The 13,768-nt window shown below is 38.6% G+C and overlaps 1 protein-coding gene across 5 annotated transcripts in view; it reads right to left on the bottom strand.

The window, feature by feature from the left end:
- Window positions 1-13,127, bottom strand: part of LOC131034701 (uncharacterized) — a 234,047-nt gene extending 220,920 nt beyond the window's left edge. Inside the window, exons 1-2 of one of the 5 annotated variants that reach the window (XR_009103870.2) lie at window positions 12,787-13,127; window positions 12,482-12,547 (exon numbers count right to left, since the gene is read on the bottom strand). Coding sequence is in view for 4 of the 5 variants with exons in the window: in XM_057966440.2 (XP_057822423.1) it covers window positions 12,482-12,547; window positions 12,787-12,885 (165 nt within the window). In the remaining variant the exon portion in view is untranslated. The remainder of the gene's footprint in view (window positions 1-12,481; window positions 12,548-12,786) is intronic. The other 4 variants (XM_057966440.2, XM_057966307.2, XM_057966504.2 and 1 more) reach the window with 4 other exon arrangements.
- Between the last annotated feature and the right edge of the window lie 641 nt (window positions 13,128-13,768).

Below are 13,768 nucleotides of genomic sequence, written 5' to 3'. Positions count from 1 at the left end.
ATTAAGTTTTGAAGTCGAGTTAACTGTAATTTTGACATATGTTAATTTGGTTGATCATAACTTCTTGTGTATGTATCCAAATTCAATTTATTTATTTTTGTTGAAAAGAGGACTTCAATACCTAGTGCACATATATTTTTCAGAATTTTTTTTCACTTGTTTACTATTTTTCCATAGCCATTGAACTCGGAAGTTGATGTTCGGTATGAAACCTCTGTTTAGTTAATCTAAAAAAAAATCATAATAAACTCTTTATATATTAAAATAATAGTCATTAGAAAGCTTGCTTCGAGTACTACTATCATGCATTTGGGTTTGTCAAAATTCGTCCATTTGAGCCCCCCATTTGAGCTTCGAAGGCCAAAAATCTGCAGAAACCATGAGAGGTTTGGGGGGAGTCCAAAACCAAGCACGTTCGATAGAACATATTGAAGGGGATTCAATCGAACCCCCTAATGTAAATTTTGTGTTTTATGCCTTTTTGGGTTCGATCGGAAGTAGGTTTCGATCAAATGTGTTTTTTACATTCGATCGAACGGGGGTTTCGATAGAACATGGCTAAAATCAAGTTTTGGACAAAAGAGTCAATTTTTTTCATCCGAAAAAGTGTAACCCACTATTGTGGGTTCATGTTGCGACGTATTCACACATCGCCCCATTTCAAATGGGGACCCCTACCTTTTGCTTTCTAGGGTTATTTTTCTTTGCTTGGTTGTCTAGTCTTGGCTATTAGCCTTTGCATTGGAGAGTTGTCAGAGAGATCATTAGGATAGCAGGGTCAGCTTGAGTTGAGGTGGGTTAGTAGGTGGTCCAAGTCAGGGTCTCTTTGAAAGCCTTCTCTAGGTCAAGCTTTGCTCTTGTTTCTAGGTTAAGTCTTGATTGAGTTTGAGGAAGTCCTTATATCCTGCTAGGAGTCTTGCCTTTTGAGACCTATGTCTTTGAGATAAGGAAGTAAATGAAGGTTTGTGAGTGAGTATCATCAAGGATTTTCCCTTTGAGGTTTTGAGATTGGTCCAGTTGATGAATGATGAAGTTCTAGGCATTGATTGATGTGAAACTGGCCTATTTATCCTTGGAAAACGCCTAATGATCAAGTCTAGACTTGAGAATTTGGAGAAAGGTCAAGAATTTGAGCATTTTAGGAAATTTCGCTCTTGACCCTTCCAAAGGGTCCAGAGCGAAGTCCTTAGAAAGACCTAATTTGTCATCAAAAGCATTGAATTGACATCACTTTGAAGGCAAATGGACTTGATTAAGATGAAGGAAGGACCCAAAAGCCAAGTCTACGAGCAAAGTTGAGGGGAAAATGAGAAAATTGAGCCTAAAACATGAATTTCACTCTTGACCCTTCCAAAGGGTCTAGAGCAAAATTCCTAGATAGGTCCTGTCCCTCCAAAGGTACCTAGGCGAAATTGTTAAAGTGTGCTTTTGATCCAGTGTTTTGAACTAGGTGCCTCCTTGAGGTGGTTTGTTAGCATGTCTTGAGGTGAGAACAATATGAATGAGGGAGAAGATTGAGTGTTTGGAAGGTATTTAAGACTAATTCCCCAAATTTGCTCCTGACCCTTCCAAAGGGTCCATAGCGAATTTCCTAATATCTCCCTTCCTGGTCCTAATTTGCATCAAAAACCTTGTCCTTATACCGTTATGAAGGGAGAATTGATGTGTGCAACAATGTGAAGTGATGAAAAGTAAGGAATTAGGGCATAATTGCAAATTTCACTCCTGACCCTTCCAAAGGGTCCAGAGCGAAATTCATCCAAGCTCCTAACCCTTCCTAAGGGTCCAGAGCGAAATTCCCTAAAGGACCTAGTTCTTCACCAAAGTCATGGAATGGTGGTCATGCACGACAGAGAAAAGGATCAAAGATCAAGTCTAAAGCAAAGCTAAGTGAAAAAGGATAAGAATTGAGCCAAAAAGAGCAAATTCACTCTTGGCCCTTCCAAAGGGTCCAGAGCAAATTTCTCCATAAAACATTATATCTTGCTCCAACCTATGAACTAACTCATTCCCAAGCATTTTTGAAGGCAAAAGACTTGTTGTTGATGAGAAAAAGATGAAAAATGAAGATTCATGAGGGAAAATCAAGCAAAATGTAAATTTCGCTCCTGACCCTTCCAAAGGGTCCAGAGCAAAATCCTTAAGACTCCTTATTTCATCTAATGCACCCAAGAGATCTTGTTTTAGGCTAAATGAAGGGCGAATTCACTTGATGATGATGGAGGGAGATTTGAAAAGAGGAAGAATGGTGTCAAAATGCAAATTTCGCTCCTAAACCTTCCAAAGGATCTAGAGCGAATTCTCCTAAAAACACATATTTCCTCCTTGTTCAAATCAAAGCTTTTGTTCCTAGGACATGGTTAAGGGGGGATTGATATATTCTTGCCTTAAGAAGTGAATTGAGGTGAAGGCAATGATGAATTTGATCCAAGAATGCAAATTTCGCTCCTGACCCTTCCAAAGGGTCCAGAGCGAAATTTACTAAAAGCTCTATTTTGCTCATTGTTGAGACTAAGATCTTGGTTCCTATGGCGTAGTTGAGGGTAGATTGATGTATTCTTGCCTTGAGAAGTGATTTGAGACAAAGAGATGATGAAATTTGAGCTAAAATGCAAATTTCGCTCCTGACCCTTCCAAAGGGTCCAGAGCGAAATTTCCTAGGAGGTCTAATGTTCCACCTAGGCCCTTGAGCAAAACCCATCTCTAAGCAATTTTGGAGACAAGTGACTTGATCTTGATAAGGTAAGGGTGAGAGACGAAGTTCTATGAAGGAAGATTGAGTTAAATGCAAATTTCGCTCCTCACCCTTCCAAAGGGTCCAGAGCGAATTTTTCTTGAGGCATGTACCTTGCCCAAGGTCCAAAGCGAAATCCTTCTTTTAGGCAATTTTCGGGGTCAAATAAGTGATGTCTTCATGAGAGAGGGATTGAAAGGTGAAAATCAATGCAAATTGAAGTGAAAGGAAGGAAGAATTCAACCTAAAGGAAGAAATTCGCTCCTGACCCTTCCAAAGGGTCCAGAGCGAATTTCATTATAGGTCCTGTCCTTGAGAGGGTCTAAAGCAAATTTCATCATAGGGCCTGTCCTTCCAGAGGGTCCTGAGGAAATTGATCTTAATGCCTTCTTGTTGATGATTTAAAGTAAGAAATGCTATGTTAGAATGAATATATTATGTATACTTAATCATCTTTTGTTTGTTTTGCAGATCAACAAAATCAAGTTCGAGGGAGATCAGGCCAGGACAAGGGCGACCTCTTCAAGTTTCATCATTATCAAGGACACTTCAAATGCGTGAGGGAGGACTCAAAGTGCTTCTAAAGTGTTGAAAGACTTCAAGTGTTCAAGGAGTTGCAAGTTATCCTCAAGATCTTCATTCTACCACATGGAGAAACCAAAAGATATCAAAAGAAGGATCTTGCAGACACTTCAAAGAGAGATGAGATGAAAAAATAGAAAGAAAGACTCGACCGTGTAGAGGCCTCATCAAACATACATGGGAGTCAAAGGAGGTACGTCATCCATCAAGTACATCAAGGACAAAAGAAGATCAACCAAAGTCAATGCAAGGGTACATTGAAGAAGTAGATAGTTTCAGAAGAGTTAATCAAAGTTAGCTTCTCATCATCGTCACATTGAACATCAAGAAATACAACGTTCCTTGACCAAGCACAAATGCAAGACAAGGTGGCATCCCAGTCACTGTTCCTCCAGTCAGATAGGTCCACATCAGCATGTCCAGATTCAATGTACCAGACTCACCAATGATGGCACAAACTTCGAGGCACCTACCCCTACTTCCTATTGGTTCTCAAATTTTGAATGTAATTTTCTCATTGGCTAAAGGAGTTTGTTATAACAAACCCTAATTAGGGTTTTCATCTTGTAATCCTAGCCATTGATTCTAAATCAATCAGAGCCATTGAAATGTAAAGAGCTCTCTATATAAAGCTTTGGCTCTTCATTTGTAAGGGTTAATAGTGAGTTGATAGTTAATAGTGGGTAGAATAGTCAGTAGCAGAAGAATAGTAAATAAAGTAGCAATTAGAGTAGATTAGGAGGAAAAGGCAAGAAATTGTTGCCTAAATTGTAAATGAACTCCATTTTCATTGAAGTTAAGGTGAAATGTGTTGTTTCTTGCAATATGCATGCTTTCTTGTTGAATCTTCATTCTTAGATGGTAAATAATTAGATTGAATGAAGGAAGTTATTAAATGCACTCGCGTGAAATCCACCTAATCCAAACCACTAGCCTCTTGCTGACTGTAAGTGCGCCCTGCGTGGTCAACTGGCATAGAATGAGCTTAATCTCAATTCGTTACACGTATATTGTTCATGCATTATCTTGAATGGTGATCAATGTCTAATGGTGTATGATTTGAACATATTTGAAGCATCCCTTAGAAGATCGCACTGAGTTGGTGTTGAATTGTTCAGCCTGATGGTGAGACCCAGCCTAGTAGGACTCCATCTAGTCGTTCATCCATCTTCTTGCATTCTAGGCCTTAGATTAGATTCTCCAAACCCTGTATCTTTTGATATTTCTTTATCTTCCAGCTAGTAGATAGGACTTGAGTTCCAGCTAATTAAACACTCAGGTAGTCGAATGTAAGTCCCCTTGTGATTCCAGCATAATCACATCAAACTAAATTAAGCTTATCCACATGTAGAGACCTTACATATAAGAACCTTGGAGTTGCCTCGATTGATCCTTAGGCAAAATCTTCAGCATTCGGGGAAACTTTGTTCAAGAGAGGATAAGATACCTTGGTATTTTATTCTGTGTTCGCATGTGCATGAAAAACATATCAACAGTTCACCCAACCCAAACTGACAAATTCCAACATGCAAGCCTTCGAAAATGCAGAAACGTCCTCCCAGAGGTAGGAAACCCTAATTTATACTTCCGACTAGCCCACAGGTCTTCAGAATAGGCTAACGGTCCCCAAAACAAACTAGACCGGAAAAGGGGACATTACAATCCACCCTTCCCAAAATTGCTTGTCCTCAAGCAATGCCACCACAACTCCAGAGAATTTTAGACTGATCCACACCAAAGCAAGTACACTACCAGGGTCCTATGTCCGTCTCAGGAAGAACCCACCATGCTGATGTTGCACCACTCTAATCACATTAGTGAAAACATCACGCCATAACTGCACTAACCTCCCTAGTAACTCCAAAATGTTACCATGCATGATGCTTAGACTGAGAAATCTTGAAGGACTGAAATCAATATCATGCAGCATCTCATGCCCATAATGCTCTGAGTAATCAATATCAACAATGCCACTGTCTATCACAAGCCTGAGCAATAGGAAATAAAGTCTACTCAACTCACAATCAAACTCCACAACATATCTCCCCAAGGTGTCAAGCAGAGCCATGACTGTAAATGTGACTTCTCCAAATCTTCCTGCAAGGAAGAAAACAATCCTTTGCAAGTGCTCAACAAACTCATTCTCATAACTCCACATGAATCTACTAGGCCTCAATTGAATTATTTTGATACAACCATGGAGACTTCTGAAATCTCTTATAGTTCCCACTCCAAGCACCTCAAAATGGTGAACCCAAGAAAGCAATGGTTCGTTGTCCCAACCATAAAAAGAAGAGGGGGCATAATAATAACCACTAGTTAGAGCTTAAACACTTCCCATACACCTATACTAATTGACCCAACTCGCCATACCTCTCATCTGAGACCATAAACCCGTCCTGCCAAGAGACTGTGAAGTCTGAAAAAGAGTACACCAACAACCCACCAATTCTGAAATGATTAACTTGAGATCTAAATTCAAGAAAATCAGCATCCTAGAAGATGAACAGCTACTGCAACACGGGAAATCATCATCCAAAACAACACATATGCTCACGTTCAAGGCTGGAAATATCCTCTCTAGTGACTCCAACTCCACACAGAACCATCCTTTGCTCAAAATATTTCCCCAATCCACTAATTGATGAGCAAAAGGTACCATCAAATGGCTGGTAAAGAGGGGAACAGCACCATCAAGACTGAAAATTTGTTCCTTATCCCTCCAAAGATCCTTCTTTCCACATGTAATAAGCTCCATCAGACCATGTTGACGATCTCGAGCCTGGATACCCGATCAAGAGTGATCTTCAACATACTAAAAAGAAAACTCAACACATCCCCAAGTGCTAGTAAGGACCAAGAGCATACTTAAGAAATTGATGTCTCCTCTAGCAAACCCTTGAAGCCTAACCATGAAAGCTTCAACAACATTGGAGTATGGAACAAGTGTTGCCCTCAAATCCAACTCCCAAAATGGACTAGTATGAGCCTTATTATTATTCAACTCAAAAAATGGGTTATCAAGCATGCGATCACCACGTTCTGGTCCTTTCTCCCCTACTTCGTGAATAACAAATCTGAAATCTTCACTCCTTGCTGAAGCAATGAAACCTTGGACGACTTCTAAACTGTGTTTAGACAACATCTTGATGCCAAAGATGTTGAAATCATCCATCACAAAGAGAGGGCTTTCAAGAACTTGGAAGCCATCCCTTTGTTATTGCTTATTTCCATCCTGCTGATCCGAATCTGCACATGCAACCTTTGTTTTCCATGTGAAGTTCTCAAGATCAAAATCTTCTTGAAGACTATCAAGCTCACCAATAACTTGCTCAAATTCTTCAGTTTTTTGTGCATTCTCTTGCTCCCTGAAAAGTTTGAAATCAGCAAACCGGTCTTCTAACTCCATTAGAGCCAATTGAGTATTTCCTAACATGTCCTTTGTTGACTCAAGCTCAAGAGTAAGCTCTTCAACTTTCCTCTCTTCCCCTTGGAATGCACTAGTGGTCTTCCTTGCAAGTTCGAAGGCATAATCTCAATCTTCAATCAAGTGTATGTAATCTGATTTTAATATTTCCAAAGAGTCTTTGATAAGTTGCAAATTAGGGAGAGTAACTTCATCCTTAACCCCTTTTTGTCTCTCATCCATTTGAGCCTTCCAATAGAGTTCTTCAATCAAACTATGTGTGTGATCAAATTGGGATAGAGCTTGCATTTCTTTTCTAACAAACACCTTGAATTGACCATCCCGCTCATAAGAATGCAAAGATGGTGTACTGCTGATAGGCAGCAAGAAAAAATTAGAACTTTGTTTCTTGCAATTGCTGCCCCCATAGCTGCTCCAAGACTCTTGTCTAACTCCTCCAACTAGCTGCAATTGCTCAATATCATGAAGAGGATCAGGTTCTACTAAATATTCAACTTTTTGCTTACCACCAACTTCATGAATAAGTAAATCAGATTTGCATTCCAAAACCTCTTTAAACTTTCCATCATCAAGAACCATATGGTCCTCTAGCTCTACAACACAATCTGTTTTTTGAGCCTCATCAGGGTCAAAGGGAAATTCATCCCACACGGGTTCCTTGTCATCGCTAGGTGCCATCACACCCGGATCCCAAGTGCTAAGGGGCTGATTACTTTGTTTAGTTAAAAAAGTGCTCACCATAGTTCCGAGTATCATCCAACTTAGATCTTGAATCTTCTCTTAATTTCCACACATTGCTATTCCCACCAAGAGCAATGCTAGAACCCAGTGATGTTCCATCTTCCCACTCAAAAAGTGGATTGTCATCTGTTTTCTCTATACCCATCTCAAACAATGGGTTATCATTGGAAACAACAAACTGATTTTCCAAAGAAAGTGAACTGCTACTATGATGAATACCAAAATGCTGTTGAAAGTAACCCTCCACTTTTTGATTACTAAGAGCCCAAGCTGGGAGGGTGAGAGCATACGGTAGAAGGGGATCGTAAGATGCAACTTCTGAAAATGTTTAATAAAATAATGGGCAGCAAGCCAGCCCCTTCCACTTTTCAGCGAGATGGAAATAAGAAACTTGGCGGTAAACCAGCCAAGGAAACAAGAACACAATCTAGCACCAATCACTCTACCGCAATATTTCAGCATGAGGACTTATCATTAAACAAACTCCACTCAACCGCTTATGCAACGGGAGGACAATTACAAAAAGAAAATCACTCAACCGCTTATGCAACGGGAGGACAGAACTACAAACACTGAAGGCAGCCAAGCCATCCTCTTCCACTTGTGCAGTGGGAATTACAAAGAGAGATGCAAACAGCTATAGCTAATAGTACTACCATTTAGCTTTACAATAAATCATTACAGAAGATGATTGAGAATATGAAGATATAAGCCAATACATAAACTGAATTGAGAGAGAAGCACGAGAACAAGGAAGAACTTAACAAGAGAGGAAAAAACCACTATACCAAGCTGCTGTTACAGAAAACAGCCTGTTGTAACTCCACCAACAGCCACCATGAACTTCAGCAAACACGAGGAAGACACTCCAACAAAGCTCGAGCAACACCGTAAACTCGCACAAGCCAAAAAGAACCAAAGAACGCCGAACACACCACCAAAACACCCACGCAGAACACTCCAAAACACGACCAGCAACACACCAAGGAAAGTACGGCCAGCAAGGAAGGTACGGCCAACAAGATGGTACGACCTCCTTGGAAAAAACACACTCTCCACCAAAAATCACGCCCTTCAGAGGAGGAAGGCGCCCAACAATTAGCTTTCCAACAAGACGATACCTACAAAAAAAGAACCAAGCATTCTGAAGATCCAATCACAACTAGGAGTGATGTCTCACACTTGAAGTCTGCCAAAAACCCTAGGAGGTATTCACCCTCGAAGATTGTCTAGAGTCAATCTGACAGCAAAACAGTGTAAATTTTCTGAGATACCAAATGAGAAGCCCAACACTCTCATTTATAGATTTTTCAAGGCTCAAATTCAAATTCAAATGGCACCAAATTCCCCTTATTTCACTTTTATTTCATTTCATGACACCCTCCCCCTTAAATCAAACTTTTGGAGATAATTTAAGGTGTATAAAATAATAATAATACATTTGAATTTTGACGCCCCATCTCCATGTCTCCTAGTCGCACTTTTTGAAGGTCACCAACTTATAAAATAATAACATTATAAAACATAAAATACACTAGTCCTTGGCACTACTTGACTTAGGAAATAATTAAAAATAATACTTCTCCCTTCCTAAGTCGTCCAACCAAATATTAAAACCTCATGCTAGGGTATTAAAATAATAAAAAATACCTTCTCCTCAAATACTAATTATTGCCAAATTGAGTCGGGGACTGAAATGCTGGAAATCACCAAAACTAAGCTGAGTTGGAGCTCTGAACTGAATTGCTAAAAATAGTCATCTGAGTGAACACAAGATCCTGCCAAAAATAGCCACTGAGCTGAGCTGCAAAACCCCAGCCAAAAATAGCACTGCCAAAAATAATACTTACTATAAATAGCATACTGCCAAAAATAGTAAGTGTTTCCAAAGTGATTTTTACCACATTCTGAGCAGCTACCAAACTTACTAAAAACAGTAAGTCCCGAAAAAAGTCCTCAAATTGGTTTGCATGTTATACCAATGCAGAACTCTCAGAAAACCCAGAGAACTCAACTGCTTCTGCCTCCACTTACTAAAAATAGTAAGTCGGTCAAACTCCATAACTTGCTATGCATGTACCCTCACTGCGAAGCTTTCTGAAAACCCAAAAGGAATCCAGAACTCAAACTGACAAATTCCAACATGCAAGCCTTCAAAAATGCAGAAATGTCCTCCCAAAGGTAGGAAACCCTAATCTCTACTTCCGACTAGCCCACGGGTCTTCGGAATAGGCTAACGGTCCCCAAAACAAACTAGAGCGGAAAAGGGGACATTACACTAGATTTGATTCATATGATATTCATGAAGGACATGCATATGTTTTGCATTTTCAAAATTTTCACTTTGAAGATGAAGACATATGGATGAGACTCTTTGTTAGATCTCTAAGGGGAAATGGACGGAAGTGGTACGAAATTTTTCCTGAGCATTCATTTGCTTCATGGAATAGCGTTGTGGTTGTCTTTGATGATGAATTTGCACTTAATATTGACCCTGTTGTTCTTGTTTAAGAATTAGCAAATATTCGACGAAAAGATGGAGAGTCAAGTATGGACTTAGCCACAAGTTTGCAGTAACCCTTTCCGAAATCCAAAGTGCTTTCAAACCTAACATACTTGCCTGCATTCACATGTTTTTTAGAGCTTATGAAGTTGGTTTGAGCTCAATGCAGAAAGCTTTTGATCTGACAAATATGCAGCAGGTTTATGCGTGTCTTAATTCAATTAAAAGGGTAAGGAGCAACTATATTGTAAAACTTTTGTCCTCACGGATAACTGTTGCTAGTAACGAACAAATTGGTATAAGTAGCAACTAATCGGATGCAACATTTAAAGTAGGCACAATGTCAGATGATGATTGTGTATGCAAGCAAGAGAAAATAGTGCTAGTGTGTTAAATGACAACGACGATGACGATGAAGGCAATGTATGCACCTAAATTTAGTTGGATAGATCATCTATTGATGAATGCAACGATGAAATATATGATGATATCTAGTCTGACAATGAGGTATATGACCCTTTCATTTATGGAAACTAGATGGATAAAGAGGAAGAGGTGTACACAAGTGACTAGTCAAATGAATCAACTTTTGAAGTTGATTGTATAAAGTGTGCACATGCTTGTGATGTATTGCCATATTTTGTCACTAAGTTTGATATTGAGGCTACTAATGTATGTTTGAATGAGAATGACATAGATGTAGTTGTGCTTAATGCTAAGATTGTTGAGACAAGTGTTAGTGCAGTCAATTATTTTCGACTTGGAGATCTTCCTCTCAATTGTTAATTTTAGTGATCAGATTAAATAAACAATAATTCACACAATTGCACAGATATTATCCTGAGAAAACCTTCCCCTTGAAGGTGAAAAACCCAGCAATGAAGGATGACTTTATTATCTTAATAGTCTCAATAGGTTTTACAATGGATTTGCTTCACACTTGAAGCTAAGGGATGATACAAATTCAGCCTTGATAGCAGTCAGAGATTCGAACTACTGTATATCAGATTGTACAGCTAAATTTTGCCTTCTATATGAGAATACACTGCTGTAGTATAAGATCAATCTGCAGACGTAGAATATTACACAAGTCGAGATCAGTATGAGGTATGGAATGAATACGATCTGCCTCAGAACCACTTCGGACTGCAATGAAGAAGACACGAACTGCTGAAGATGATGATATTGTTGATACGATCTGCTTGTTGTGAATTCAATTGCCAAAGGAGATGGAGTTCTTCGATCTATATACTCCACCACGATGAGATCAAGCAACGCGACTTATGCTAAAAGTCGGCTTCTAACCAATCAACACGACTCATTTAATAGTCATTGGTTATATTATATTTGACCCGACTTTTCACTAAACATGGCAGGATTACATTTAATTATAATAACAAATACAAAATCGGCAAGAGTGAATCGATACACATATAGATCGATCTCCTGAAATGTCTAATTCAGGCCGAAAGGCCAATTAGACATTTAGATTTGCACTGTCAGTTTAGGGAAGAATACTGACCGACGCTATAAACATCAACATCAATGATTGCATAGTTGACGATCATGCCAAATTGACAAGACCTTTTTCACTTACTCCCAACGCATATGTATAAGCATCAATGAACCAATCAAAGGATGTCAACTCAACATAAAGACAACACAACATCGAACGAACTGGTAGGTATGAGCCCACACTAAGAGATACATGACACAAAATCACTAGCTCACAATTTTAACAAAAGATTTCGAACAAAAACTGCGATGTGAAGAATCCTCACAATGCAATAGGAACCTGACACATGGAATGCCAACAAGGACCCAATGCTGCAATGTGAATATAAACAAATAACAAACGAAAAATACAATGCGTAGGCAAACAGTAGTAATCGAAAGCACGAGGCCTATAAGACCATGGTATTCATCAGGACTAAGCTGTAGACGTAAGTGAATGAACATAAAAAACCAATCAACATTAAAATAGGAGGATACAACACAAACAAAAGGACTAGGGTTTTAGTCATAAAATGAGAAGAAAAAAACCCTTAAAACCCTTGTGAACAGAAAAGACCAAAACCCCAACCCCAAGGATCACCCTAGATAAACTAATACACTCCAATAAAATGACTTCTCGAATCAAATATAATTAATGGGCAAAAATAGGGCAAGAGCATGAAAAAGGCATGGACATGGCTCGATCTTGCAAATTTTGAGGGCTGCAAATCTGGGCACTAACAGAGACAAGGATAAGGAGACTAAGACTTTTTTTTAAATAAAAGCACCAAGAATGACTTCAACAGCAGAGCTCGAGTTCAACAAATTTGTCGATCCAACTTGATAAATTATGCACACTAAAATGATTTAACGAATGATAAAATCTGTCGTCACAGCCATCACTATCTATTTCCATTGTCTTTACGGATACTAGCAATGATACCAAGACTTCACTATGAATAATTTGTGAAATAAGCAATGAGAAAAAATTGCCACAAACCTGAGCTGTGTATACGTTGCCACCAGATGCAATGTATATGCAGCAATAAGAGCCTTCCCCACCCATCTGCGTCAACAAATACACAAACAGATAGACACCAAAGAATTCATTGACAACAACTAAAGAACAATAATTGAAACATCATCACGGAGGACTTATTTTCCAAATTAATTTGTGTAAGAGGATTGAGCATGCAAAAACAATGATACAGCTTTAGGAGTTCACAAAAGAAAAGTTATAATTTAAAAAGCATTTCTTAAGAAAAAGTGACATATTAGAGCTTATAGAAGTTTTTAAAATCTTACATGGGCAGCAAGGCGAGTAGACTGAAGGCTTCCAGGAGATGGATGAGGAAGCAGAGAGGGCGGCAGAGACGCTCTCAGCAGCGTTTTCACCTTCGCCATTTTTATTATTTTTAAAGTTTTACTCTGCGTTTTCGATTCTAAATACACAGCATCCAATATATGGACAACTTTGTGCCGCCATTTTCAATGAGCGAATCATGCTGTAATTTATAAAAATTTGAAGATTCAAACTAAGTGTGATTGGATTTAATATCTATCTGTTCGGATATAAATCTACAGCCTCCAGAATTATATATTTATATAAATTTAATTGCCAAATTGTTTTGTAAAATTTAAGACAATATTTTGTTGGTATTTCCTTTGGGGAGAAGACCTAATCCTTGGGCACCTTTAGTTGGGAGGTTTTTAGAGTGTCCATGGTGTTTTAGAGAGGCTTCAAATTTGTCATGCATTAAGGGTCATGGCTTTGACAAAGGTCCAATGTGGTTTTGATGTCAATTGGCATTTCATTGAATCTCATTAGTAACCACCCAAGACATTATTAGCTTTATCAAAATTATAATTGATGTTCAAGCTAACATAAAATCAATTTTATCTAAGATGTTATTAGTAAAAAAACATTAATAATATATATTGAGCAATTAGTAAAAATAATAAAAAATTATATTAAAAATAAATAAAAAATACTAAATTTTTTTAAAATGGTCTATTCTATGCGAGCGACATAAACCTCCCCCAAATGGTAGAAATAGATCCTAAGCGACAAAAATCTCCTCTACCCTTCATGCCTATCCCCTTGAATTTGTACAAGGGGTTAACCAGATCCCTTTAGGCGGTTTTCAAAAAAACAAATATTTCAGCGAGATCAAGCAAATTCCAAAAGCCAAAAACCTGGTGGTCAACAAAGTACAAACATCTATCAAAATCGATGTGATTGAACTAGTAGATTAGGAGGTAGATTTCCTTGCGGCTCACACTGTAA

The sequence above is a fragment of the Cryptomeria japonica genome, chromosome 11 (genome assembly GCF_030272615.1).
Source record: "Cryptomeria japonica chromosome 11, Sugi_1.0, whole genome shotgun sequence".
NCBI classification, from domain to species: domain Eukaryota; kingdom Viridiplantae; phylum Streptophyta; class Pinopsida; order Cupressales; family Cupressaceae; genus Cryptomeria; species Cryptomeria japonica.
The sequence above is the reverse complement of the archived record's forward strand: the minus strand, read 5'-3'. Positions and strand labels throughout refer to the sequence as shown.